This window comes from Pan troglodytes, chromosome 18 (genome assembly GCF_028858775.2).
Source record: "Pan troglodytes isolate AG18354 chromosome 18, NHGRI_mPanTro3-v2.0_pri, whole genome shotgun sequence".
Lineage (NCBI taxonomy): Eukaryota > Metazoa > Chordata > Mammalia > Primates > Hominidae > Pan > Pan troglodytes.
In genome coordinates, this window is record NC_072416.2 from 21,213,348 (window position 1) to 21,239,410 (window position 26,063).

At 46.7% G+C, this 26,063-nt stretch overlaps 1 protein-coding gene across 1 annotated transcript in view; it reads right to left on the reverse strand.

The window, feature by feature from the left end:
- Positions 1 to 26,063, reverse strand: part of LOC112207762 (uncharacterized) — a 48,809-nt gene that overhangs the window by 12,277 nt on the left and 10,469 nt on the right. Inside the window, 13 exon segments of the mRNA XM_054668244.2 lie at positions 1,191 to 1,335; positions 3,376 to 3,512; positions 4,903 to 5,034; positions 5,332 to 5,473; positions 6,871 to 7,045; positions 12,394 to 12,544; positions 12,728 to 12,833; positions 16,038 to 16,127; positions 16,460 to 16,597; positions 17,485 to 17,637; positions 21,091 to 21,163; positions 23,381 to 23,487; positions 25,290 to 25,390. Of these exon segments, the coding sequence (XP_054524219.2) occupies positions 1,191 to 1,335; positions 3,376 to 3,512; positions 4,903 to 5,034; positions 5,332 to 5,473; positions 6,871 to 7,045; positions 12,394 to 12,544; positions 12,728 to 12,833; positions 16,038 to 16,127; positions 16,460 to 16,597; positions 17,485 to 17,637; positions 21,091 to 21,163; positions 23,381 to 23,487; positions 25,290 to 25,390 (1,650 nt within the window).

A 26,063-nucleotide genomic window follows, 5' to 3' on the forward strand; every position in this document is an offset into this window, starting at 1 on the left:
GGCCCCGGGCAGCCCAGTCCGAGTTGTTGGGCACCTTCACGGTGATGGCGCGCTATGAGGCCAGCCGCTCGATGGGGATCTGGGCGCCGGCCCGTGCCTGGAACGCCATCGAGGCCACCTTGGTGGAGACGGTGTAGTTGCTGATATAGCCAAAGGGAAAGGGATTGGAGTCCACCAGAAAGATGAGCTGCACCACGTCACCGAGGTTGGCCAGGGCCCTGCTGAAAGCCTAGGGGATGGAGAAGTGGCAGCCAGACCCTGGGGCGCCGCCATAGCACAGCAGGCTCCGTGGGTCCGAGCGCTTGCCCTGGGCCACGATCTCCTCGCCCGCCAGCGTCAGGTGCTCCTCGTTGAGCACGCGGGAGCGTGTGAGGATGCGCATGAGAGCAGAGGTCAGGTTGTAGGCCTGGGACGCCACCATCCGCGATGGTGACTCGGCTCCCAGCTCTGAGGGCTGTGGTGCCCGCACATCTGAGCTGGCCAGGTGGATGAGGTCTCCTGCAGACAGGCGTGAGGTCAGTGCAGAGACAGGGAGGCAGAGGGAGGGTGGGGGCAGGCAAAAAGGGGGAGCCGGAGGGTGGGGGCTGAGAGAAAGGGGGAACCTGAGGGGGCAGAGAGCGAGGCGCAGGCAGAAGGAAGGGGGAAGCTGGAGAGAGAGTGGTGGAGGGGGAGGGGGAAGGGGATGGGGAGGGGGAAGGGGATGAGGGGGATGATGGGGAGAGGGAGGAAAAAGGAAGGAAAAGGGTAGAGAAAAGAGAAAGGGGAGAAGAAGAGGAGCAGGGGGAAAGGGAGGGGAAGGGGGATAAGGGAGGGGAAGGAGAATAAGGGGGATAAGAAAGATGAGGGGAATGGACAAAAGGACGGGGAGGGTGGGGGGAAATGGAGAAAAGGGGAGAGAGATGGAGAAAAGGTAATAGGGAAGGGGGAGGGGGAGGAGAATGGGAATTGGGGGAGGGGGATAAGGATGGGAATTGGGGGAGGGGGATAAGGATGGGAATTGGGGGAGAGGGATGAGGATGGGAATTGGGGGAGGGGGATGAGGATGGGAATTGGGGGGAGGGAAGGGGGACAAAGATGGGATGGGGCAAAGGTGAGGCGGTTGTGGGGAGGAGGGAGGCAGAGGAAACGGCAGCATGGGGCGGACGGGCCACGTGGGGCGGACGGGTGGCATGGGGCACAGGCCGCGGCACCTGTGATGTTGAGGATGCTGTCTCCGATGGCGGTGGGCATCACGGTGCCCGCGGTGGTCTCTGCCTGCAGGATGCGCATCATGGCCTCCAGCTTGTGCAGCGTCTGCTTCAGGCACGAGCGGCATACGAGCTCCCTGCTGGGCCCCTGTGTGGAGCCAGCAGTGTCCAGTCCCGCTCCTGGCCCCACTCCTTGCACACGCCCTCCTCTCTACACAGGTCCTCACCTGGCTCACACCCCCAGCCCTGCAGCTGGAGAGCCCACTTGACTGGACCCCCACAGCCTCCTCACTAAGCATTTTCTGTGGCTCTGCATGACCCAGGGCCTCCACCTGGGGACCACGTGATGCAGCGCACCGACCACACAAGGCACCTCTTCACAAGAGAGGAGGAGGAGGGGAGAGGGGAGAGAGGAGAGGGGAGTGGAGAAAAGGGGGGAGAGGAGAGGGAAGGGGAGAGAAGGGGGAGAGGAGAGGGAAGGGAGAGAGAAGGAGGAGAGGAGAGGGAAGGGGGAGAGGAGAGGGGAAGGGAGAGAAGGGGGGAGAGGAGAGGGGAGGGGAGAGAACGGGGAGAGGAGAGGGGAGGGGAGAGAACGGGGAGAGGAGAGGGGAGGGGAGAGAAGGGGGAGAAAGGAGAGGGAAGAGGAGGGGAGGGGAAGAGGGGAAAGAGGGGAGGGATGAGGAGGGGAGGGGAAGAGGAAAGGGGAAGAGGGGAGGGAAGAGGAGGAGAGGGGAAGAGGGGAGGGAAGAGGAGGGGAGGGGAAGAGGAGGGGAGGGGAAGAGGAGGGGAGGGGAAGAGGAGGGGAGGGGAAGAGGAGAGGGAGAAGTGTTTCTGGAGAAGACACAGCACTCCAGGCAGAGGGGAGAGTATGTGCAAAGGCCCCGAGGAGGGAGTGAGCTTGGTGTGGGACTGCAGAGGACCACTGTGGCTGGGGCCCGGCGAGTGAGGGGACAGTGGGAGGAGATAAAGAAGGGGTTAAGAAGTGTCAAAAAAAAAAAAAAAAAAAGGATCTTATTACAAGAGAGCTGGAAATCCACTCCACTGCTGGAAGGGAAAGGTTTCCTAAATATCTATCACTTATTATGAACTGGATATTAATCGATCTCCTATAACAAATCGACCTGTCGAGCTTTTGTAATTAAGCAGTTAGGGGAGTAAGCTGGCACATGAAACACCAGTTCCAATTCTTCCAGTTTCTCTACAGAGAAACTAAGACCTGACGACGACATCTGCCGCCGCTCGACATCAAAACATTATAGAAATTCACGAAGGGATCTACAGAGGTGCTCCTGAAACCCATTTCACACTGCCTTTCAGGCCACAGAGACCACAGTCAACAAGAAGCTAAGATCCTGTTTACAGCTTCTTCCCCTGCGCTGGAACAAATACACCAGAGAAGGTGGGGCACAATGGCTCACGCCTGTAATCCTAGCACTCTGCGAGGCCAACACGGGTGGATCCCCTGAGGTCAGGAGTTTTAAGACCAGTCTGGCCAACATGGTGGAACTCTGTCTCTAACAAAAATACAAAAAAAAAAAAAAAAAATTAGCTGGGCATGGTGGCACGCACCTAGTCCCAGCTACTCGGGAGGCTGAGGCAGGAGAATCGCTTGAACCCAGGAGGCGGAGGTTTCAGTGAGCCGAGATTGTGCCACTGCACTCCAGCCTGGGCAACAGAGCAAGACTCTATCTCAAAAAAAAAAAAAAAAAAAAAAATTTATATATATATATCAGAGAAACTCACTTGGCAGTACAGAGCGGTGTACACCAAGGACACTTTGATACCTAAGAGGGTTCACTTAAGCCCTGCCATAACCCTGAGAAGTAGGTATTAAGATCTCAATTTTCGGTGAAAACTGAGGCTGAGAAGCAGCAAATGAATTTACCCAAAGCTATTATTCCTAATAATATAAAGGCAGTGTGCTCTGCACTGTACCAAAGGCCACCCCGAATCACCAGTCAGATTTAGCGTACGGCCAGGACAAGGAAACCTCCTAAATACAGGGGTCCTTCCACTGAGAGAGTATAAATGCTTCCTGATTATGCGTTGCGTAACAGGTGGGCGAGTGGAGAGGCAGAAAAGGAAATCTGACTTGCCTACGTTTACAATATGCCTGGGATGTTAGTCTTTCTTGACATCCACAAGGCGAGCGTTTTTCCAAATAAGAGACTCCATAAGCCGTACATACCAGAGTGATGGCGTGAGACAGGGAACATCTCAGCATGTAGCCCGTCTGCCTGAACTCAACTGCAGACACCTCATCCTCCAGCACTTCCACCTCCAGGCTCTTGTTCTTCCAGCACCAATCCTCATGCATGATGCTTACTGCAAAAGCAAACACCAAAAACGGACACGTGGGCGTGGAGCACACCACCTCCCTGCACGCCACCAGAAACAATGATCATGAATTAACTAATTTTAAAAAGCAGGACATAAAGATAGAAATATACACATACATATATTTATAACTAGCAGTATTTGGAATAAATTACTGCTAAAGAAAACCTGGAGTCGAGCGTGGTGGCTCACGCCTATAATCCCAGCACTCTGGGAGGCCGAGGCAGTTGGATGGCTTGAAGCCAGGAGTTCAAGACCAGTCTGACCAACATAGCAAAACCCCATCTCTACTAAAAATACAAAAGTTATCCAGGCATGGTGGTGCATGCCTGTAATCCCAGCTACTCGGGAAGCTGAGGCAAGAGAATCTCCTGCACCCAGAAGGCGGAGAGGTTGCAGTGAGCCAAGGTCACGCCACCACACTCCGGCCTGGGTGACAGAGCAAGGCTAAATTTCAAAAAAAAAAAGAAAGAAAAACTCGAACCAATGTCCATTACATCAAGAAAGAAATCTAATGGGGCCTGTAAGATCAGGCTGCAAGTAAGGTATTCAGGGATCCACAAACTTTTTCTGCAACTCTTTTCAGTTTTGCAGGCCACATGCTTTGTCAGCCTCAACCACTCGACTTGGCCACTGTTACACACGAGCAGCCATAGAGAATCCATAAACAAATGGGCAAGGCTGTATTCTAAGGAAACTATGCTTATAAAAAAGGCAGTTTTTGTAGTCTGCCAAGCCCTGCCATAACAGAAAATATTAATATAATTCCAGAAAAGCAGTCTGTTTTATAAGCTATCCACTGCCAGCAGCCCCAAGCTGATTTCTGAAAAAGCAGAAATACAGGCAAGAAGTGGCTTCTTAAGAAGGGCAAGGAAAAGGGAAGTAACATTTGTGGGCACCAGCTACTTAGCTGGCTCTCTGCACAACGGGCTTTATAAACTTTACTTCTTTTAGTCTTATATTCTGCAGAAAGGGTCTATTACGTCTATTTTACAGATGGGAAAACTGAGTTTCGGGGAGGTCAAGTACCTTGCCATGGCCAGTACTCAGCACCAGTACTGCTAAGTTAGTAGAACACATCAGTGGAACTATTTCACACTCCTTTTTCTGGCCTTTAGAAATAAAATGCCATACGTCGGGGCACCCTCCCTTAACAGAAGCAGCCAGTGGGCTGTGCTGACAAGGTGGCGGTCAGCTCAGGGCCTGGACTCCTCCATGCTTGTCCAACGCTAAATAATGCCGTCAAGGTCACGAGGCAAAGACGACTTAAAGCAAGGAAAGGTACATGGTCGTGATACAATTTGAGACCTGAGTTTTAGAAAGTTTACAAAGACAAGAAGTGTGTGAGGGCCACAGGATGTTGCATTCCAATTCTTACTTTTGTATTTTCCAGGGAGCACGTTGTCAAAGGTGAAAGTCATGGCGTTGACCTTGCCGGAGAGCTGGAGGCTCCGCTTCTCACCCTGGCAGCTCAGGGACTGTAGAGTCACCAGCAAGTCACCGCAGGTGTCTGCAGGGAAAAGAAGGGAGGGCCCCATGTGACCCCTCATAAGGCTTCAGCACAGGTTCGAATCCTAACCCTATGTAATAGCTTCTTGCTACTGCTGAGCTCCTAAGAGGCAGTGGCCGGAGGCGGACGGAGTGCTTCTTTCAAGCTAACATGCACCCACTTGACTCCAAGAAGCCTCCCTCGCACGCAGGTGATCAGTAGCAAACAACAAAGGCAAAAGGAAAAGTTTCCCAAATCCCACTCCTACCAGCTGACTTCTTTGAAACTATGTGTTCTTACTTTCCAGTGATATCTTACCCAAACAAGAGACTTTCCCAGAAACTGATGCCAAGAACTGTACAAAGGCCACATCCATCACCGGCCTGTCGGTCACAGTAAGAGGAAATGTCTGGGGTTTCAACGTCAGCCCTGCTCTGGTTTCTGCCTCAGGAACCATCACCTGCGGAAACGTGGATGGAGCGTTAGAGGCTGCATTCGGGGAGATCTTCCCCGTGACCTACAGGGCGCTAGAACATTCATCTGGGACCAAGGCTAAAGAGATTTTGAAGGCCAAAGGTTCGTTTCCAGGCCGATTTTACAATCACAACAAATCCACGAATAACTTGTGTGAAGTAAACACAGTTCTACCCAGATGAAAAATTAGCCTCAACAGACGCATGTGTATGAACAAAAGTCTATCTGGCCTAATTCCCCACAGGCACGCAACGCGGACACGCCTCACTTACATACTAGAAACCATACTACATCCCGGTCACTTTTCCAGGCTTCAGATCACTTGTAGCATAAGCTCTGAACCTGTCAACACTATGTGGATGACACTTTGGTGGAATTAAGTCATTTTCTTCCTCCTATTGTTCTGTGTGCCTTTCATGGGCTAAGAGGAGGAACAGGTGAAGGTAGCAGCGGTCAAATCTTTCATCCCTAGTAAAGACGACACTGCCCTTCCTTGGAGAAGTCCATCACGCTTCCGAAAGGGCTTCCAAAGACTTGTCAATGTGGACGTCTTCGCAAGAAGCCAGCTACCATCTAATAAAGGCAGCTGTCAACCCACACACCACGCTGTTCTGTGGAAGCAGGGAGAATGCAATCTCCTACCCTGTTTCCCACAGAGGGAGGGACCCCACTTTGCCCTAGAGGAGAGCAGAGTCTAACAGGGAACCTTCTCGGCCCTCTCCCTTTGTGTTATTTGCTCTTCCACAGGGAGGAAGGGCAGCTGCTGATTTGATGGGTGAGAGCCCACGGAAACAGTCTCTCCCCAAGGGCAGGGCCACTGCACTGAAAGGCATGGTGGGCTGACCTCTGCTCTGTGCTGTCTCTTGCTTGCTTGGGCCAGCTGTGGCTTGGGCCTTCACCATGGTGATGAGACCACAGGCCAGACCGTCTCCCCGTTCTCGGCCTGCTTGAATGGATAAGTCGCGTGGTCCCTGCCTAGCCATCTTGAAGTCAAGGCAAAGCAGGAAATGGGAAGCTCCATTTTGGCCTGGGGTCCCAGAAGCCACGCACTATGGCCATTTTTGAGCTGCCATTAGTAGAGTTCATTTTTGGTGTCCTCTTGGACTCATCGACATTCTACAGCAGCCAGAAGCCTGAAGGTAGAGGAGTGACTGGCAGCCTGATACTAATAAACATCAAGACTGGAAAAAAGAGAGGCAGATGGCATTATTTTTTAGCTGGATGCCTATCTGACTCTCCTCTACTGGTGCAGGATTGTAAAGACTTAGAAACAAGAAGTTGGAAACTGGAATGCTCCTTCTCTAACCCCATTCAACCTAATAACCCTTCTAAAAATCACTGCTTTTTCTCAAAACATTTTAAATTTAAAACAATGCAACGCACCTGCACTTTGTAAGTCCCTGGTTTTGCTTTAAAACAAAATGATCCATGAGCATCTGTCTCCACGGTGACCAAAGACTTGTCCTTGTCTTGAGATGACAGGACAACTTTGTATTTATTCATCTGCTTGACGGTGTCGGGGAAGCGAATGATTGATATCTGACCACAGACACTGAACCTGCAAAGAGAAGACCATTCATTCCAGCACGAGGACTCAATTATAACAGGAAAGGCTCTTATCGACCAAAAAAGATGCAGCCCTCTCCCAGCCCTTGTTCCTGAGAATAGTCTAATCTTAATGAAGAGACAGAATGCAGTCCAGATGATTCTGGTTTTAAAAAGCAACCTTCATTCTGGTTTTAAAAAGCAACCTTCAGAAGCAAGACTGGGCATCTTTCTACAGAACAGGGGCCCGTAGTGGGGCTGTTTGTGTGTTCCGGGTGACATCTGGCAATCCCCCACTGCAGAGGCAATTTTAAGAAAACCTGCAGATAATAAAAACGTTTCAGGTAATTGGATCGTTGACAGCGGAGCGGCCTTGGACTGAGAATGTGGGCTAGCCCTTAAAAGCAAGAGCTCTAAGCTGCCTAAGAAACTGTGGCATTACCAGGCCATCAAATAAGTCAGGATTATCAAAGACGTCTTCCTTGCTTGTGATTATATATAACACATGGATGAAAGCAAACTGGGAGATTGGAACAGAAAAGGTAATTAAGTTAAAAAATGCAAAGCTAAAATTGAACTCCTTGGGAGGTAGGAGCCACAAATGTAACTTATAACTGAAAAGCCCTATTAAGGTAATGATTCAGATTTGAGATTCTAAATAAGGAGTAAGGTGTTGCAAGGCATCCCTCGAATAACACATGAGAGGCCCCCCTACAACGACCATCATCCTTGGAGTGCTGGTCTTCATTTCTGAAGCAGCTGGTGTGTTAAAGTGTAATAGTACATCCTAGCTGGGGGTCACAGTTGTCTTTTCAACTGTTCCTTTTAAAGAATCTTCAAGAATCATTTTAGATAAAAATTAGTTACTTTTGACATAAAGATAATCAAGAATGTTGGATTCTGACAATTAGGGGTACATTAAATGTTGGAACCACCACTCCGCCTCAAATAAAAAAACAGTGGAAAACACAAGGAAATGGTGGAAGATTGTGTATGTGAAATCTAGGAATCATGAAAAACACAGCCATTTCTTCAGAGTGAAGGGACTGCCCAGCCATATGAGCTCACTATCTCCAGCATGGGTCAGCAAACTACCACCCAATGACCAAGTCAGGGCCCCCCTCCCGTTTGTGATGAACTGCAAGCCGAGAAAAAGAATTGTACACTCTTAAGTGGTTAAAGTTAAAAAAAAAAAAAAAGAAAGAAAGATAATATTTCACATGTAAAAATTACATGAAATGCAAACTGTGGTGTCCAAAAATGTAGTTGTGTTGCGCTCTGCCCATTCATTTACAAATTGTCTATCTCAGCTGTGGTCCTAGAGACCGTATGGCTCACGCAGCCTAAAATAGTTATTCTCTGGCTCTCCACAGAGAAAGTGTCCCAATCCCTGACCTAGCATATGCATTTTGGTTCTCACATTCCCCTACTGTGAACTTTCAGAATAAAAGGATGGGAAGCAAACACTGACACAATCATTCCCAAGGACCTGTCATATTCTCTTGATTTGTGTACCTGTCAGGGGACACATCACCTTGTCTATTTCCTATCAAATCTCTTTGCCTCCTTAAGTTGTAAATATTTGAACCATAAGATCTGTTTTAGCCCATATTCTTATTAAAAAGAAGTGCCTATTCTCCCTAAACCTCAAATCTATACTGGCTTAGTTTGGAAAAATAAACCAAAAGGGTGGTAGAAAAAGGTTCCGTTATACTGAAGCCCTTAAAAATTGATTTGTATCAATAAATTCTTTCAACAGGGTTTAAATACATATATGGACAGAAACAGGTAATATTGGTGGATATTGAGAGAAATCTATTTTCACAGTCATTTGGACAGAAGCCAAAGAGTTTGTTTTTACAATAAATTGAGTAATTTTTTTATTTTACTTTAAAGGAAGACTAGGCACCATGGCTCAGCCTGTAAGCCCAGCACTTTGGGAAGCCGAGGCGGGTGGGTCACTTGAGGTCAGGAGTTCGAGACCAGCCTAGCCAACACGGCAAAACCACATCTCTACTAAAAAATATAAAAATTAGCCTGTAATCCCAGCTACTCAGGAGGCTGGGGCAGGAGAATCACTTGAACCCGAGAGGCGGAGGCTGCAGTGAGCCGAGATGGCGCCACTGTACTCCAGCCTGGGCAATGGAGTAAGACCCTGTCTCAAAAAAAATAAAAAGGAAAAGAAATAGTAAGAAGTATCAGTGTGCTAAAAAGGCAAATGTACTATGTTGGCCAATAAAAAAAAGAGATTTTCCAAAAATGTTCAACAAATGCTATTTTTCTTTCTTTGACTCAAATACTCTACTTTAAAGGAGAAAATAAATATATTTCCTCCATCTCTGTGAACAGCGCCTTCTCCATCTACCCAGTGGCTCAAATAAGAAACCTGTAACCTCAACAGCACAGGCCTGTGGGTGTGTTCTCCATGTGACCTACCAAATCCATCTACTCCTCGCTCCCTCGCCTGCCAGCCGCCTGGGCCCGGCCACTACCATATCTCCTCCAGACAACCACCACTGCCTCATATCTGGCCCCTCCATTCACACCATGGCTTTCCTCCAAGCCATTCTCCACACAGCAGCCAGGAAGAAAAACAAACTTTTTAAAGTACCATGATCCCTATCGCTCCCTTGCCAACTGATAACTCTTTTTTTTTGAGACGGAATCTCACCCTGTTGGCCAGGCTGGAGTGCAATGGTGCAATCTCAGCTCACTGCAACCCCTGCCTCCCGGGTTCAAGCGATTCTCCTGCCTCAGCCTCCTGAGTTGCTGGGATTATAGGCGCGCATCACCATGCCCTGCCAACCTTTTGTATCTTTAGTACAGACCGGGTTTCACCATGCTGGCCAGGCTGGGCTTGAACTCCTGACCTCATGATCCGCCCACCTCAGCCTCCCAAAGTGCTGAGATCATAGGCGTGAGCCACCGTGCCCGGCCAACCAACAGACAACTCCTAACGGGTTTCCACTGCATTAGGGAGCAAAGCCCAATCCCAAAGCAAGGCTACAAGGCCCCAGAGCTCCCTGACCTCACCCACCTCCTCCAGCTGCGCAGACTGCCTTTCAGGTCCTTCCTATCCTATGCAGGCCTCTGAGCATGCTGCTTCTCTACTAGGGAAGATTTTCTTTAGCTAACTTTTAGTCTCTACTAAGGTCTCTGCAACCCAGAGAGCCTTGCAGAGCTCCTACTCTAAATTAGCTCTTCTTGCAGCACCCTGATCTCTTCCCTGCACGACACTTGCCATAATTTAGCAGCATAAATGTATTTGTCTTTTTTGTCTTTAAAATCTTGTTATCTTTTAATTTTTATCTCTTTATTTATTTATTTTTAGACCAGGTTATGAAACTAGCTACTTTTTGCATTTTTGGTAGAGATGGTGTTTTGCCAAGTTGCCCAGGCTGGTCTCAAACTCCTGGGCTCAAGAGATCCGCCCACCTCTGCCTCCCAATGTGCTGGGATGGATTACAGGTGTGAGGCATTAAGCCTGGCCACAGATGTATTTGTCTTCAGTCTGTCTCCCTGGTAGGGTGAAAGCCCCATCTCTGGAACACTAGTTTGATTAATTATTAGGTACGAAGCATTTTTCAGTGCCTCATCTAGAGTAATTGCACAAAGTGTTTATGGAAGGTGGGAAAGACTTCAATCCAAGAATTACTTTCTGAGGGTAATTTGCTTCCCTGTCTTCCATTCACCACTGGACTCCTTGACCTCGACCTCCATCTGTCTACAGAAAAGAGTTACTGTGGCCTCCTCAGTGATCAAGCCAGGGGACTGTGTTCACCAGGGCTCAGCTCCCTGCACCTCCCTGTTGGGCACTACCTCCTACCCCAAACTTACTTTCTTAGCTCCTATGACCTCATGCTCCCTAGGTCCCCCCTGGGCCACCTGGCACTCTGTTTTTGGCCTACTGTTCTTCTAATTCTACCTGCACATACATATTTGAGGTCCTGGCTGCCACCTGCAGCCGAATCTTCAGGATTGACCATCCATCCAAGCGCCTATTGAAGAGCTCCACCTAGTGGTCCTACAGACCAATGTGGCCAAATCTGAACCCTCATCACCTAACTGGCTTCTCTTTCTGTCCCCAGCCATCACACCTCTCAAGCTGGGCACCCTAAATATCTCACCAGTCTGTCCCTGACTTCCCTACAAGGCAAGCCCTTGTCGTCTCTGCTTTCAGACCTCCTGTGCCCAAGTCCTGTCCCCTTCAAAGCCACTCTACTCCATGCCATTGTTTTCAGAATGCCCTATTGAAAACAATGATCAAAGCTTGTTAAATTAATGCTCAAAACCACTCACGGCCCATTGGCCCCAGTGGGAGAAAGCCCCTACGCCCCGGTGGGGTGTGAGGAGGTGCTATGGGGTTGGCCTCATCATCACCTTCACCTGCCAGTATATTCTGCTCCAGTAGCACCCAGCTTTACACCCGCAGCCACCTCATGCTGCTGTGAGACTGCCTGACTTTGCTCATGCCACGCTTCTCCCAAGCAGACCCTGCACTCTCCTTCTAAGCTACTGTTTTGTGAGCACCTGTTATGTCTAAAGCTGTTCCGCAGGTTACATGCAGGTGGATCTGGGATCTCACCAAAGCCCAAGTTCTTGGCACTACACAATCTTGCTTCAGATGATGGTAAAACCACATGAATTCAACCACAAGATGTCCTTGCCTGTACTTATAGTATAATGAGTAACTACAAGCAGGAAGAACTACACCAATGACCTGAAGCATCTTCCAATAAGCTTTCTCAACCAACAATACCATCTTCCAAAAATCCTCAAAGATTAAGCAAAGAGGGGTCCTGTGAAAGATCGTGAAAGTCAGACATGAAAGATTTTTTAATTTCACAAGCCCATTTTAATTTGAAGCAAGGGACTTTTCATTAAGCATCCGACATGTCAGTACCTTCAGTTTGTAAGATTTAGAACTAATCTTTCTTGGCCGGGTGCAGTGTCTCACACCTATAATCCCAGCACTTTGGGAGGCCAAAGCAGGTAGACAGCCTGAGGTTAGGAGTTTTGAGACTAGCCTGGCCAACATAGAGTGAAACCCTGTCTCTACTTAAAAATACAAAAATTAGCTGGGTGTGGTGGGGCACGCCTGTAGTCCCAGCTACTTGGGAAGCTGAGGCAGGAGAATCACTTGAACCTGGGAGGCAGAGGTTGCAGTGAGTCGAGATGGCACCACTGCACTACAGCCTGGGCAACAGGGCAAGACTCTTGTCTCTCAAAAAAAAAAAAAAAAAGTACTAATCTTTCTTAAGTTCTTAAGCTCGGCAAAGACACACAGATCACAGGTCATTTTGTTCTACACTGGCTGCCAGCATATTTACTGGCGCTTCCAAATCCACACGATAAGCTTACCCTGTTGCAATAATGTCAGCCAGCTGAGGTGTGTTCGGTGCAATTTTGATGGTGACCGTTTCAAAGTAGAGGTGCTCTTTCTGAGCATGGATGGTGTATGTCCCTGTGGTTATGTTCTCAAGGCGGAATGAGCCATCAGCTTTTGTTTTAACTGTAAAACAAAAACACACTAACAGAAGATAAGCCAAAAACAACAGTGTATCCTTACATGTACACCAGAATACTTGAGACCAAAAGCTGCCATGTTCTCATATAGTCATCAGTTCCTCTCCATTTCTCTCTGTGATCCAAAAACAGCGCTGGCCATCAGCCTGGGGCTGCTGTGTCAGCCCACCTTTGATTTGGTTATTCAGGGTGACTACTGCTTCTGGAACACCATCTCCTTCGGGTCCGTTCAAGACCCTCCCGGTGACGGAGAATCCCATGACGTGGAACACGGGCTAGAAAACAAAGAAGAAGAAGAAGGTGCTCGAAGGTGCTCCTGTGCCAGAGCCACAAAGCCTCCTTCTGCTGCGCCGGCCACCACCTACCATGTCTGCTCCTGCCGCCCACCTCCCAACACTCAGTGCCCCGGTCCTGTGTGCCAGCCGGGCTCCCTCTCACTTTACCCACATCTGTCTTCTCTGTTGTGTTCCCAACACACTGCTGAGTGTCAAACAACAGAAAAGTCTAGAGACTTACTTCCCTCGTTAAAAGGTCACTGACTCAAGCTTCTAGAAGCCCCCCACCCTTACCCCTGTGCCATCTCCTCCCCTCCAGATGCCCCCATTTTGGTGACCCACGTCTTCCTCCAGTCTCCCATGCACACCCCGGCATCACTTCGGATGCCCCGCCCCGCTCCTCCAGCATCGATCAGTCCTGTGGATTCCACCTCTGCAAGGTCTCACGTGCCCCCTCCTGTCTTTCCACCACGACCTGAACACAGGTCCTTATGAAATCCACCTAGGCCAGGCGCAGTGGTTCACGCCTGTAATCCCAGCACTTTGGGAGGCTGAGGCAGGCAGATCACTTGAGGTCAGGAGTCCAAGACCAGCCTGGCCAACATGGTGAAGCCCTGTCTCCACTAAAAATACAAAAATTAGCCAGATGTGGTGGCAGGCGCCTGTAATCCCAGCTACTCGGGAGGCTGAGGCAGGAGAATAGCTTCAACTCGGGATGCGGAGGTTGCAGTGAGCCAAGATAGTGCCAGCCTGTGTGAAGCAGCAAGACTCTGTCTCAAAGGAAAAAAAAAAAAAAAAAAAAGAAATCCACCTAGACCACCCTCCTCCACCACCATCACTGGCTCACACGTGGTCCCATGCTCCATGTGTCTGTGTCTGTGCCCCACTCGCCTGTGAGCAGCACACCTGTGCTTTCTCTGCAGTTACTGAGTTCCAGCCCTGATCTGTGTATCCCCAAGGTCACCACTGCTAACCTATTTTAGTATCTTCATCAAACTTACCAGTATCTGAAATGTCCTCGTTCGATTTCTTAGTTGTCTCCCTCCCACTAGCATGTTACCTCATGGAGACAGGGACTTTTTCTGTCTTAGTCACCTGGTACACAGCAGACACTCAATAACTGACTCCTGAATGAATGAACGTGTGCACGCACGTGTGCAACAGCATTTGAGATGAAACTTTAAATAATTAAATGACTTCCTTTTTATGCAGGTAGCCCTTCTTTTTTATTTTTTTATTTTATTTTTCAGCAAATGGTTTCTTAGTGATGGTCTCACATGACAGGTAGTCCTTCTTGATCTTTCCAAAAAGACATGTTTCATTCCATGCATTACCTACTTATTAATTCACATATGTACTCAACAAATATTTTTGCTGGGCACCTACTATGTGCTAGGCACTAAATCACATGTTAGGAAAACAGTAAAGAATAAGACACGGTACCTGACCTCAGGGAACTTACAGGGCCCCATTCCCTGAAATTCCATTCATCATTTTCAAAATATGTATTTGGCTGTAATCTGGGAATAGCTGTCTCTGCTCACCTGCCCCCATCCTTCTCTGCAAGCTACGAGAAGCAAAGTAAAGGCTTCATCTTCTTACCCTTCTCTTTCCCCTCCAGTGTACAGCAGAACGGTCAAACACTCCACTGAACCTTAAAATGCAGAGTCTGCACCCCACTGTGCATATGACCTAAAAGTCGGTTTCTGCCAGTTTAAGCGATTTTAACACAGTACTTTCAAATGTAATATTAAGAGAAAATGATTAAAATATAATTGCTTCGATAACTCTAACATTGGGTGGTCCACTTAGGAGAGGCTGTTATTTTCTTCTGGGATTTGTTCTAGCTAGCCAATTTTCTACAGTAACCATTTTCTACTTCTGTAATTAAAGGAGACGTAAGTGAGATGAAAAATACATTTACCATTTATGTGAGGGTCTAGGCAGTTTATCAAGCCATGTATCACACTGCCCATTCCTACCATCACGGTCCAAGCTCTGCCAGTTCTCACCTGGATTACGGCCATGGCATCCCAACTGGTCTCCCCCTTCCACCCTGACACCCTGCAAACTCTCCTCAACGCAGCTGCCAGAAGGATCACGCCACTCCTCTGCTAGGAACCTTCCAGTGGCACCAATTCTCACCCAGAGTTATAGGCAAAGTGGCCCACCAAGCCCTGCACAATCTGCCCTGTCACCTCCCCGACCCTCTTTCCGCCTCCTCCTTCCTTGCTCATTCCCTCCACTCCAGCCACCCTAGCCTCCTTGGGATGCCCCAAACCCTTCAGCACACTCCTGCCTCAGGACCTTTGCACGTGCCATTCCCTCAGTCTTACACACTCTTCCTGCAGGAGTGAAGTATGGTTCTCTTGTTCTTTCCCTTCAGGTTGTTGCTCAAATGTCACCTTCACAGGGAGGACTTCCCAAAAACACCCTATGTACAACTGCAACCCCTGTCTCCACCCTGATACTGTACAACCTCCTTTCTTCCTTTATTTTTCTAGAGAACACTTATCACCTTCTACTGTACTTTCTAACTTATACATCTATACATGTATTGACCCTTCCTGTCATTAGAACATGAGGTCTAGCCAGGTGCGATGGCTCACACCTGTAATCCCAACACTTTGGGAAGCCGAGGCAGGCAGATCACTTGAACCCAGGAGTTAGAGAACAGCCTGGGCAACATGGTGAAACCCCATCTCTAACAAAAATACAAAAATTAGCTGGGCATGGTGGCACGCGCCTGTGGTCCCAGCTACTCAACAGGCTGAGGTGGGAGGATCACTTGAGCCCTGGAGGCAATGGCTGCAGTGAGATGAGATCGTACCACTGCACTCCAGCTTGAGCCACACAGTGAGACCCTATCTTAAAAAAAAAAAAAAAGAAAAAAAAAAATGAGGTCCACAGGGACAAGCATTTTTGCCTCTTTTGGTCACTGCTGTATCCCCAGTCCTGGATGGTGCCTGAAACGTATGTCACTGGCAATCAATAAATATATTTCACTGAATGAGTAGATTTAACTAGGAATCCAGCTCTCTACGATAAGGACACCATGTGTAAGAATATAATACCAGATGGCATTTTTTCCAACAGCCCTTCCAGATAAAATAATTGATTTTTTTTTTAAAACATGTTTGCAATACCTGTGCCTAGGGATGGGAACTCAAACACCTGTCCCTCCAGAAGACAGAAAAGCCTTACCTCGATTTTCAAGCTGTCATGCTCCACTGTGAAGTCAAGTCTGGAAGGCGCCACATCAAAGGTAATCCTCTCCCCTCGATAGAACGGAATCTGGAAGGAAGAGTCTGTTAATTACTAAGAACCACTAACATGATCAATCAGCAATATTAATAATCGATCTAGCAGCCCACAAATGACAAGGGGTTCAGACAGAACAAGAGAAACATTCATCATAACTGTTGCAGATTCGAAAAGAGGAAGCCTTGCCCTTTTTGTAGCTATTACGAAGGGGTGAGTGTCTCATCTTAAGTAAGTTACTGCTTAACAGCGTGTTCAGAGAACTGCAGGCCAACCATCTTTTCCTTTAACACCCGAACAGCATTGGCTTTTACTGTGTCATGAGAGTCCCAGACATAAACAGAACGGAAATCTGCTTCACTCACCACAGTGTAGCCCCCACTTGGCAAGGAATAGAAAGAGAACGAGCCATCTTCTCTGGAGACCGTGTAGCACAAATACACCAGACTCTTGTCTTGGGGCTGGAACCCAGGCACTGGTGAGACATTGCAGCCCAGGACATCCTATGCCAGGGGGTAAAAAAGACAAAACTTCCTTTTCCATTTACATGTTCTGAATACCATCAATTAGCCACATTATAGGAAAATTTTTTTAAGTTTCATGTCAATATATGTATTTCTGAAATCTAAGACACATTAATACAGAAAAAAGGAACAAAAATCTTGACATTCAAGTTGCAAAGTTAAAAACTGGCACAGTCTTCCCGGGAAAGATGACATGACTGTCCTTCCTTACGATGGGTCACCATTCTCCAAATAAGGAAACGGAGGCTCAGGAAGGTAATGTGACCGGCCCAGGGTCGCACAGCTAGGAAGAGGAATTTGTTTAAACCTGAGATTTGTTTAAACCCAGGTCTGATTTCAAAGCCTGTGTACTTTCCATCACATACCACTGCCTCCCAGTGTAGATGTGCAATGTCTTGTGAGTCAACAGAGACACATGATATTCTTGAATTTTTTTTTTTTTTTTTTTGAGACAGTCTCACTCTGTCACCCAGGCTGGAGTGCAGTGGCGTGATCTCGGCTCACTGCAACCTCCACCTCCTGGGTTCAGGCGATTCTACTGCCTCAGCCTCCCACGCAGCCGGGACTACAGGCATGTGCCAACATGCCCGGCTAATGTTTTTGTATTTTTAGTAGAGATGGGGTTTCATAATGTTGGCCAGGCTGGTCTAAAACTCCTGAGCTCAAGTGATCCACCCACCTTGGCCTCCCAAAGTGCTGGGATTGCAGGCATGAGCTACTACACCCGGCCTGAGACAGACGATATTCTTAAGTGTTAAAATGATAAATCAACTCAGACCTGCATTTCTTACAACAGTACATTCTGGGCTATACTCCCCCACCCTCCTACCCCTCACACCATCTCTTTTGTTCTTTTCTTTGCTTACCTCTTTAGTTACTAAAGAAGAAAAGAGAAGAAACTTCACCCCTTTCATGGGCTCCCCATCACTTCGGACAGAGCCAGACACATTGTAGCCAGCAACTATGAGGGGACTGGCCGCATTGGCATTGGAGTTGGTTACACGCACTGTGGTGCTTGCCTGTAACAGAAAAAGATTTTAACCTGTAAAAAAATAAACACTTGCAAAGTGCCTAACAACATGAGGACACGCTGAAGCTAAAATATTAACTGGGAAACGTAATCTATAAAATTGCTTATTCAGTATGATCACTTCTTTTTTTGAGACGGAGTCTCAGTATGTCGCACAGGCTTGAGTGCAATGGCGCAACCTCGGCTCACTGCAACCTCTGCCTCCTGGCTTCAAGAGATTCTCCTGCCTCAGCCTCCCAAGTAGCGGGGATTACAAGCGCTCGCCACCACGCCCGGCTAATTTTTGTATTTTTAGTAGAGACAGGGTTTCACCATGTTGGCCAGGCTGGTCTCGAACTCCTGACCTCAGGTGATCCACCCGCCTCAGCCTCCCAAAGTGCTGGGATTACAGGTGTGAGCCACCGTGCCTGGCTTATCATTATTTTTTAATGCCCAAAATGAAGTGAAAGGAAATGTGGTAAAATGTAAACAATAATGATTTTGTCTATATGGTGCTATTTTACTTGTATACTTTTCCAGCTTCCAAAATTTGTTTCCGCTGCTTTATATTCCTCTGTATGTTCCAATTTTTTTAATGAGCATATTTTGCCTTTTTTTCTATTTTTAATGATATATAGTGTTAACTGAAGATTAGCCTAAAGCTGCCTCCTTACATATTTTAAGTTTGGCCTAAAGGTTTCTCTGTACGTGTTGCCAAGTCTCAGCCAATTCAAGCAGCCACCCTTCAACTACTCACAGGCAGCCAACTGTTCAAACCATGTGCAAATAAGACAAACGTCCAGCTGTAACCAATCCAACTGTTTCTGTACCTCATTTCCACTTTCTGTCCGTCACTTTCTTTTTCTGTCCATAAACCCTTTCCAATCACGCAACAGTGCCACAGTCGCTGTAAACCTATTCTGGCTCAGGGGGCTGCCCAATTGACAAATTGTTCTATGCTCAATTAAACTCTGTTTAATTTGCCTTAAGTTGTTCTTTTCACAATATGTGTATATTTTTAAACATTTTTGTTAAGGTACAATAAACACAGAGAAAAGTGTACAGATTCTAAGCACACAGCACAGGGCTTGTCACAAATTGGGCACTGGTTACCCAACACAATAGCACCAGCAAGCCAGAAGTGCCCTCACACTTGCTTCCGGTCACTAACACCCCAGGAGGATAAACATTATCCTGACTTCTAACAACATGCTTTACTTGAAAATCCCAATCTCATATTAATAAACTCAGATTCTTCTATGCAGACAATTAACATACAATGTAAACCTTAAAATCTCTTCTATTTATAAATGTGTAAGCTCTTTCATTTCGAATAAATTTTTTTTTTTTTTTTGAGATGGAGTCTCACTCTGTCACCCAAGCTGAAGTGCAGTGGTGCAATCTTGGCTCACTGCTACCTCCACCTCCCAGGTTCAAGCGATTCTCCTGCCTCAGCCTCCCGAGTAGCTGGGATTACAGGTGTATGCCACCATTCCTGGCTAATTTTTTTCTATTTTTAGTAGAGATGCGGTTTCACCATGTTGGCCAGGTTGGTCTCGAACTCCTGACCTCAAGTGATCCACCCACCTCAGCCTCCCAAAATGCTGGAATTACAGCATGAGCAACTGCACCCAGCCTCGAATAAAATATTTTTAAATGTTGCTGCAGAAGAGAAAAACCCCCAAAACCAAAAGTCATAAACAGTAAGAAGAGACATCTAGGTGTGAAACTATCGTCAATTATAAGTGCGTAAAACCTACAGAGTAAAAATAATAATAAAACATATAGAGTAGAAGCTGAAATACTGATTCCAATGCTTCTTTAGCAAAAATGAGATACAGCTTCAATACTAACACACAAGCTAACATGTCAAGATGTCCCTTAAGTCTTATTTTAATTTGGTCTTTCACGGCTATTACAGAACCTCACCTACTAGGTGGAGTTCCTTTTTTGATCTTTGACTATAAACTATTTCAGTCAAACAAAAAAAGATATGCTAAAGAACACTTACATACCTTCTAACCAGCTAAACAAATTTAAAAAAATACAATTCAAGATGCTGGCATACCCCAAAGTCCCCCTCCTCCCTCTTTCTCTAGAAGTCAGTATCATTTTGAACAGCGTCTGCTATTCCCATACATGTCTTCATAATTTTTCTACATAAGACCGTATCCTCTCTGTCCCTACTAAAAATACAAAAATTAACTGGGCATGGTGGCAGGTGCCTGTAACCCCAGCTACTCAGGAGGCTGAGGCAGGAGAATCGCTTGAACCCAAGAGGCGGAGGTTGCAATGAGCTGAGATCGCGCCATTGCACTCCAGCCTGGGCAACAAGAGCAAGACTTCATCTCAAAAACAAAGACTGTATCCTTAGCTAGGGGCAGTGGCACATGCCTGCAGTTCCAGATCCCTGGGAGGCCAAGGTGGAAGGATCGCTTAAGGCCAGGAACCAGAGGCCGCAATGAGCCATGAATATGTCACTGTACTCTAGCCTGGGCAACAGAGCAAGACCCTGTTGCAAAAAAAAAAAAAAAGACTGTATCTGGCCGAGTGCACTGGTTTATACCTGTAATCCCACCACTTTGAGAGCCCGGGGCTGGTGGATCATTTGAGGCTAGGAGTTCGAGACCAGCCTGGCCAACATGGCAAAATCCCATATATACTAAAAATACAAAAATTAGCTGGGCGTGGTGGCACATCCCTGTAATTCAGCTGCTCAGGAGACTGAAGCCGGAGACTCGCTTGGACACAGAAGGCCAAGGTTGCAATAAGCCAAGATCACGCCACTGCACTCCAGTCTTGACAACAGAGCGAGACTCCGTCTTTAAAAAAAAAAAAAAAAAAAAAGACTGTATCCATAAATGATTATCACAAGTATTTAAAATCATATTTCCTTCAACTCTGTTTTTAAATGTAGTTACATTAATATATGTAGCTCTGGTTCATTCATTACTGCTGACATACAGCAGCCTATTGTATGATGGAACCCCAATCCATTCTTCTCTTAAAAGGCATTTATGTTGTTTACAATATTTTGCTATTACAAACAAAGCTGCAATAAACATTCTCATACATTCTCCTTGGTCACGCGTACCACAGTTTCTAGAATGTTTAGTATATTTACAGATTTCTGTTTCAGGCTGAAAAAAGAACAACAAATAAATCTCGTCAGGGCCTTCTGTTGTTGATTTAGTTTAAAATAGCTATAGTTAATAAAACAGATCTATTTCACAGCAGGAAGACAACACTGTCACCTAAAACTGAAACTAACACAAGCAACATCTGCTACAGTGAGGAGTTACACCTTATAAATAACTACCAAACTAAACAACAGCACCATTGGTTCTTCATCTAGTCCTGGAGAAACCATAAATTCTTTTCATATCCTAAATTGAAAAGCCCTACATCTGTCCCAAGACCAGCATATTATTGGCATGGCTATAGACGTAGCTGTCACACTCACCTCTTTCAACGCCCAGGTTGGATGAGTTGCGAGGATTTCATAATCTCCAGGCAGAACTTTAAAAAATGCAAACCTAAGACATAAAAAATAACCATTTAACTTTCTCCAAACAACCCAAGTGTTTCTAATTCTATGACTAATGTTGGCAGCACAAGAAAACAATGTTGGAATTATCTCAAACTTCCATTAGCTTGTTAAATGAGCATGAATGAAATTCAATCCTTCACTGTACAAATCTGCATAAAAGAGCGCTTATTGAGCACTTACTGTGTGCCAAGAAGGGTGCTCCATGTGCTGATCGGAAAGAGGAGTGCTTACGTCTCCCTTAATCTCAAGGATTTCTGGCATAAAACCAATCCTTGTAGCACAGCAGGGACCAGTCACAGAACATTCGACTGGGTTTGACAGAGGTGACAGGCATGAACTGACAAGGAGAAGGGGACAAAAGTGTCCAAGGAAACACATGGGAAGGGAGAAGTGGGGTGAAAAAGAACAGAACAGATGCACAGGCTGAGGGGGACGCTGACCCAAGATGATGCAAATGACACAGGGCAGGGTAAACTATCACAAGCTTTGAATCCCAGAAAAAAGGCTTTAGAGAAACACAGATAAGTCATTCTGGGTTTTTGCACAAAGCAACTGAGATAAGAAACCAGCAGCTGATGAAAATTACTCTACTAGCCATAGACAGACTAACACCAGAGTGAGCCGAGCTAAAGCTGGAAATGCTGCTGCCAGTATACTAACATGTTTATCCCTTCAAATTTGTAAGGCAACTGACAAATGAGAAGGCTAAGTCCAGTGAAATGAACTAGAAAACGCATTTGATTTCTTCTGTGGTATTTTATTGTATCAAATCTTGCCTGCAATAACTGGATAGGGCTTGGAAATCACATTACTACAAGTATTGGTAAGATTGAGCTTCTATTTCATTTTCATAATAGCCCAGTGCTACATGTTTCATTGTTTCAGTTAGTGCAGATGAAAGGTATTCAGAAGGCTCAAGACACTATTTTTTTCTAGTAAGGTCAACACCAAATTACTAGCCCAGAAAAAAAATTACAGCTCCATATTCCTGCTACACACCAGGGCTGGAGAGGCACCAGTCAAGCAGAAGTAAATGTTATTTCAAAAATGAAAACTAGTTTCAACAATAATAACTTTAAAATTGAATAACTTACTGACAGACTCATTATAAACTTCTATTTTGCAATTTACTCAGTTTGTATATTAACGGAGTTAGTAATGATTTGAACGCTTTCGGAATTATCAGTTTGAACTATTCTGGTATTAATCTTGGCATATCTGTTAACATTTACAACTCAACTATATACATCCATTAAATAAATGCTTTAAATCTGACTCAGCAAGGTCAGCTAGGCATCTGTTCCAACTACAAAGCAGTTTTGCTATAATAATGATAATGATTTTTTCTAATCATAACTGAGCTAACCTATTTGAGCTAATATGCCAGGCAGCTTGAAGTAATAATATTAATTTCATCTTTCCAGTACCTTAGGAGATAGGTTCCACAATTATCTTCATTTACAAAAGAGGAAACTGAGGCACAGAGGGGTTAAGGAACTTGCCCTAGGTCAACCAGCCAGCAAATGGGGGAGCTGGGATTCAAGCCCAGGCTGGCAGGCTCCAGAGCCAGGCTGAGCTGCTAAATGAAGACCCACTAAGCCCCAGGCCTTGAAGCAGGTGCTTTATGGGTATTAACTCTTCTTTTGTTTGTTTCAGACAGGGTCTTCCTCTGCTGCCGAGGCTGGAGCACAGTGGCACATGATCACGGCTCACTGCAGCCTCAACCTTCCAGGCTCAAGCAATCCTCCCGCCTCAGCCTCCCGAGTAGCTGCGACCACAGGAGCATGCCACCACACCCAGCTAATTGTTTTCCCCCGTGGGACTCTACTTGATATAATTTCTTAAATTATTTGTGGAGATTGAGTCTCCCTATGTTGTCCAGGCTGGTCTCGAACTCCTGAACTCAAGTGATCCTCCCATCCTGGCCTCCCAAAGTGCTGGCATTATAGGCGCAAGCCAATATGCCTGGCCAGTATGAACTCATATTTAATCATCCCATCAGTGCTAGGCAAGATGGGTCAAATGGATTCCATTTCACATGTGGGGAACTCAGCACTCTGAGGGGCATGAACTCACCCAAAGTTAAGAGGCTGAATCAGGATCTGAACCCAGAACTCCCTGAATCCAAACTCCCAAACCCAGCTCCATGACCCCTGTCAGAGCCCGGCTCTAAGGCAACACTAAGAGACAGGACGCTACTCACTTTCCGCCAGGCCGTGTAACTGTGGACTGGATCTTTGCTTCGGTCCCAGTGTTTCTCAGAGACACCTGAACTCCCGCAGGACCCAGGGGCTGCCCTTTGCTGAGGACCTGCCATGGAGAAGAAAGTTAGGGCCCACCCAGCAAAGCACCCTCCTCTCAAAGCACTGGCAGCCCTGCTTACAACTCCCAGGTGGAGCCAGGAACCCTCTTTGGGTCAAGAATCCCATTGAAAAGATGATATAAATCATGGATATGTTTCCTGGGGATGAGGTAGGAGAGGGAACAGTAACAGTAAAATAAGACTCTATTTCAATGAATCTAAGACATCATCAGTTATAGATTCACCATTATTGGTCTGGGTGGGTGTGGTGGCTCACGCCTGTAATCCCAGCACTTTGGGAGGCTGAGGCAGGCAGACCACTTGAGGCCAGGAGTTTGAGACCAGCCTGGCCAACATGGTGAAACCCTGTCTCTACTAAAAATACAAAAATTAGCTGAACCTCACGGCACATGCTTGTAATCCCAGCTACTCCTGAGGCTGAGGCAGGAGAATCACTTGAACCCAGGAGGCGGAGGTTGCAGTAAGCTGCAATCGTGCCACTGCACTCCAGCCTGGGTGACAGAGGGAGACTCCATCTCAAAAAAAAAAAAAAAAAAAGTAAATATACATAAAAATAAAAATATAAAAATTAGCTGGGTCAGGTGGCACACACCTGTAATCCCAGCTACTGGGGAGGCTGAGGCAGGAGAATTGCTCAAACCCAGGAGGTGGAGGTTGTGGTGAGAGAGACTGCGCTACTGCACTCCACCTTAGGCCACAGAGCGAGACTCTGTCTCAAAAAAATAAATAAATAAAAATAAAAATAAAAAAAGATTCACCATTATTTTGCAAACCATCGATAAAGAAAAAACTACCCAAGATCCCCATCTCTAACAAGAAGCCCACACATACAGCTGGGATGGCAGGGCCTCCCCCTCACCGCAAAGGTAGAGGAGAAAGAAGCCCATCATGAAGAGAAGGACAGGAAGGAAGGAAGCACATCTCAAGCTCAGGCACAGGGCGGGTGGAGGAAAAACGACTCTCCCCTGAGAATCTGAATCGCGGGAGCTGGGGCACACACCCGTTAGGACTCTAAATTCACACCACCATGGCGGTCCAAAAAAATCTCAGAACTTAAATGATGGGAATCCTCCTAGGTAAGTGTCAGAAGCAGATGCACGCTCTCTCTGGGAGAAGCTGACTTCAATTCACCCACAGGGACAGCAAGATGCCACAAGGCTTAGAGAGTGCGTCCTTCCAATTCGGCATCCCTGTAAAAGGCCATCCCTGACATAAACACTAACAGCGGCTGGGTGCACAGCGTACACCTGTAATCCCAGCACTATGGGAGGTGGAGGCAGGCAGATCACCTGAGGTCAGGAGTTTGAGACCAGCCTGGCCAACACAGCAAAAGCCCATCTCTACTGAAAATACAAAAATTACCCAGGCATGGTGGCACACACTTGTAATCCTAGCTACTCGGGAGGGTGAAGGAGCGGGAGGGTGAGGCAGGAGAATCACTTGAACCTGGGAGGTGGAGGCTGCAGTGAGTCAAGATTGCACCACTGCACTCCAGCCTGGGCAATAGAGCAAGACCCTGTCTCAAAATAAAAAATAAAAAAATAAAAACACCAACAGTCTATGCTCTGGGAGCAGAGGGGATGACCAGCAACCTCAATCTCACTCCTAAATATACCTGCTGTGTTCTACACAGGATGAAGTACAGAGTTCACAGGCTCCCTTGCCACTTATCCATGGGTCCCCTGTGGGATCAAAGTCCCCAGGTTAAAGTATCCTGCATTTTTTTAAAAAAGGATTTAGTATACATTATAGAGTGAACAGGAAAAATAATCAAGTTCCAAAGACAAACCTTGCCATTCACAGAGAACCCAGTGAAGACAAAGTTGATGTCTCCGCCCTTTGTGCAGATGTCACTGACTCCATCCACATGGAGTTCCACGGTCGTCGGCTCTGAGGAACGAAGCAGGGGAGGAAATGGGGACACAAGACACAAAGGCAAGCTTAGTTTTGGGGTACAGTGAACCTAAGTAGAACGTATTTTTATTATTCAGATTTCATTTTACTTTTGGACACTTAATACACTCGTGTGTTTCCAAATCCAAAGGTACAAAAAAGTATTCTGGGAAAAGTCTCCCTCTCACCCCTATCCCCCTAGCCTCCTGGTTTCCTGCCCCAGAGGGAATTCGTGTTTAGAGTATAAAATAATTTTACAACGCCTTTCAGCTAAGTTATATCTCAGAGTTCCAGTGAAAATTCAGTGAGCACCACATAATTTTATTTCCTGAATGCTCATCACCGACCAGGCACTGAGCTGAGTGCCTTTAATCCTCACAATTATCTTAAGAGACAGGCAGTAATAGCTGCAATTTACTGAGGGGTAAATTAAGGCACAGAAAGGTTAAAGGAGCTCCCAAGATCACAGAGCTTCTGAGTGACAGAGCCCCAGTTCGACCCTAAAAGTCTGGCTCTGGATCTGTTCTCTGACCAAGGACATGAGCTCAGCCATGTTAAACCAGGAACACAAACTCCAGGGCCACAGGGGCTTCATGGGTTCGAAGTAAGCGGAGCATCCTCAGGGGGACTGTGGCAAATTGAAAGGAGACAACTGCCACTCAAGTCTGCC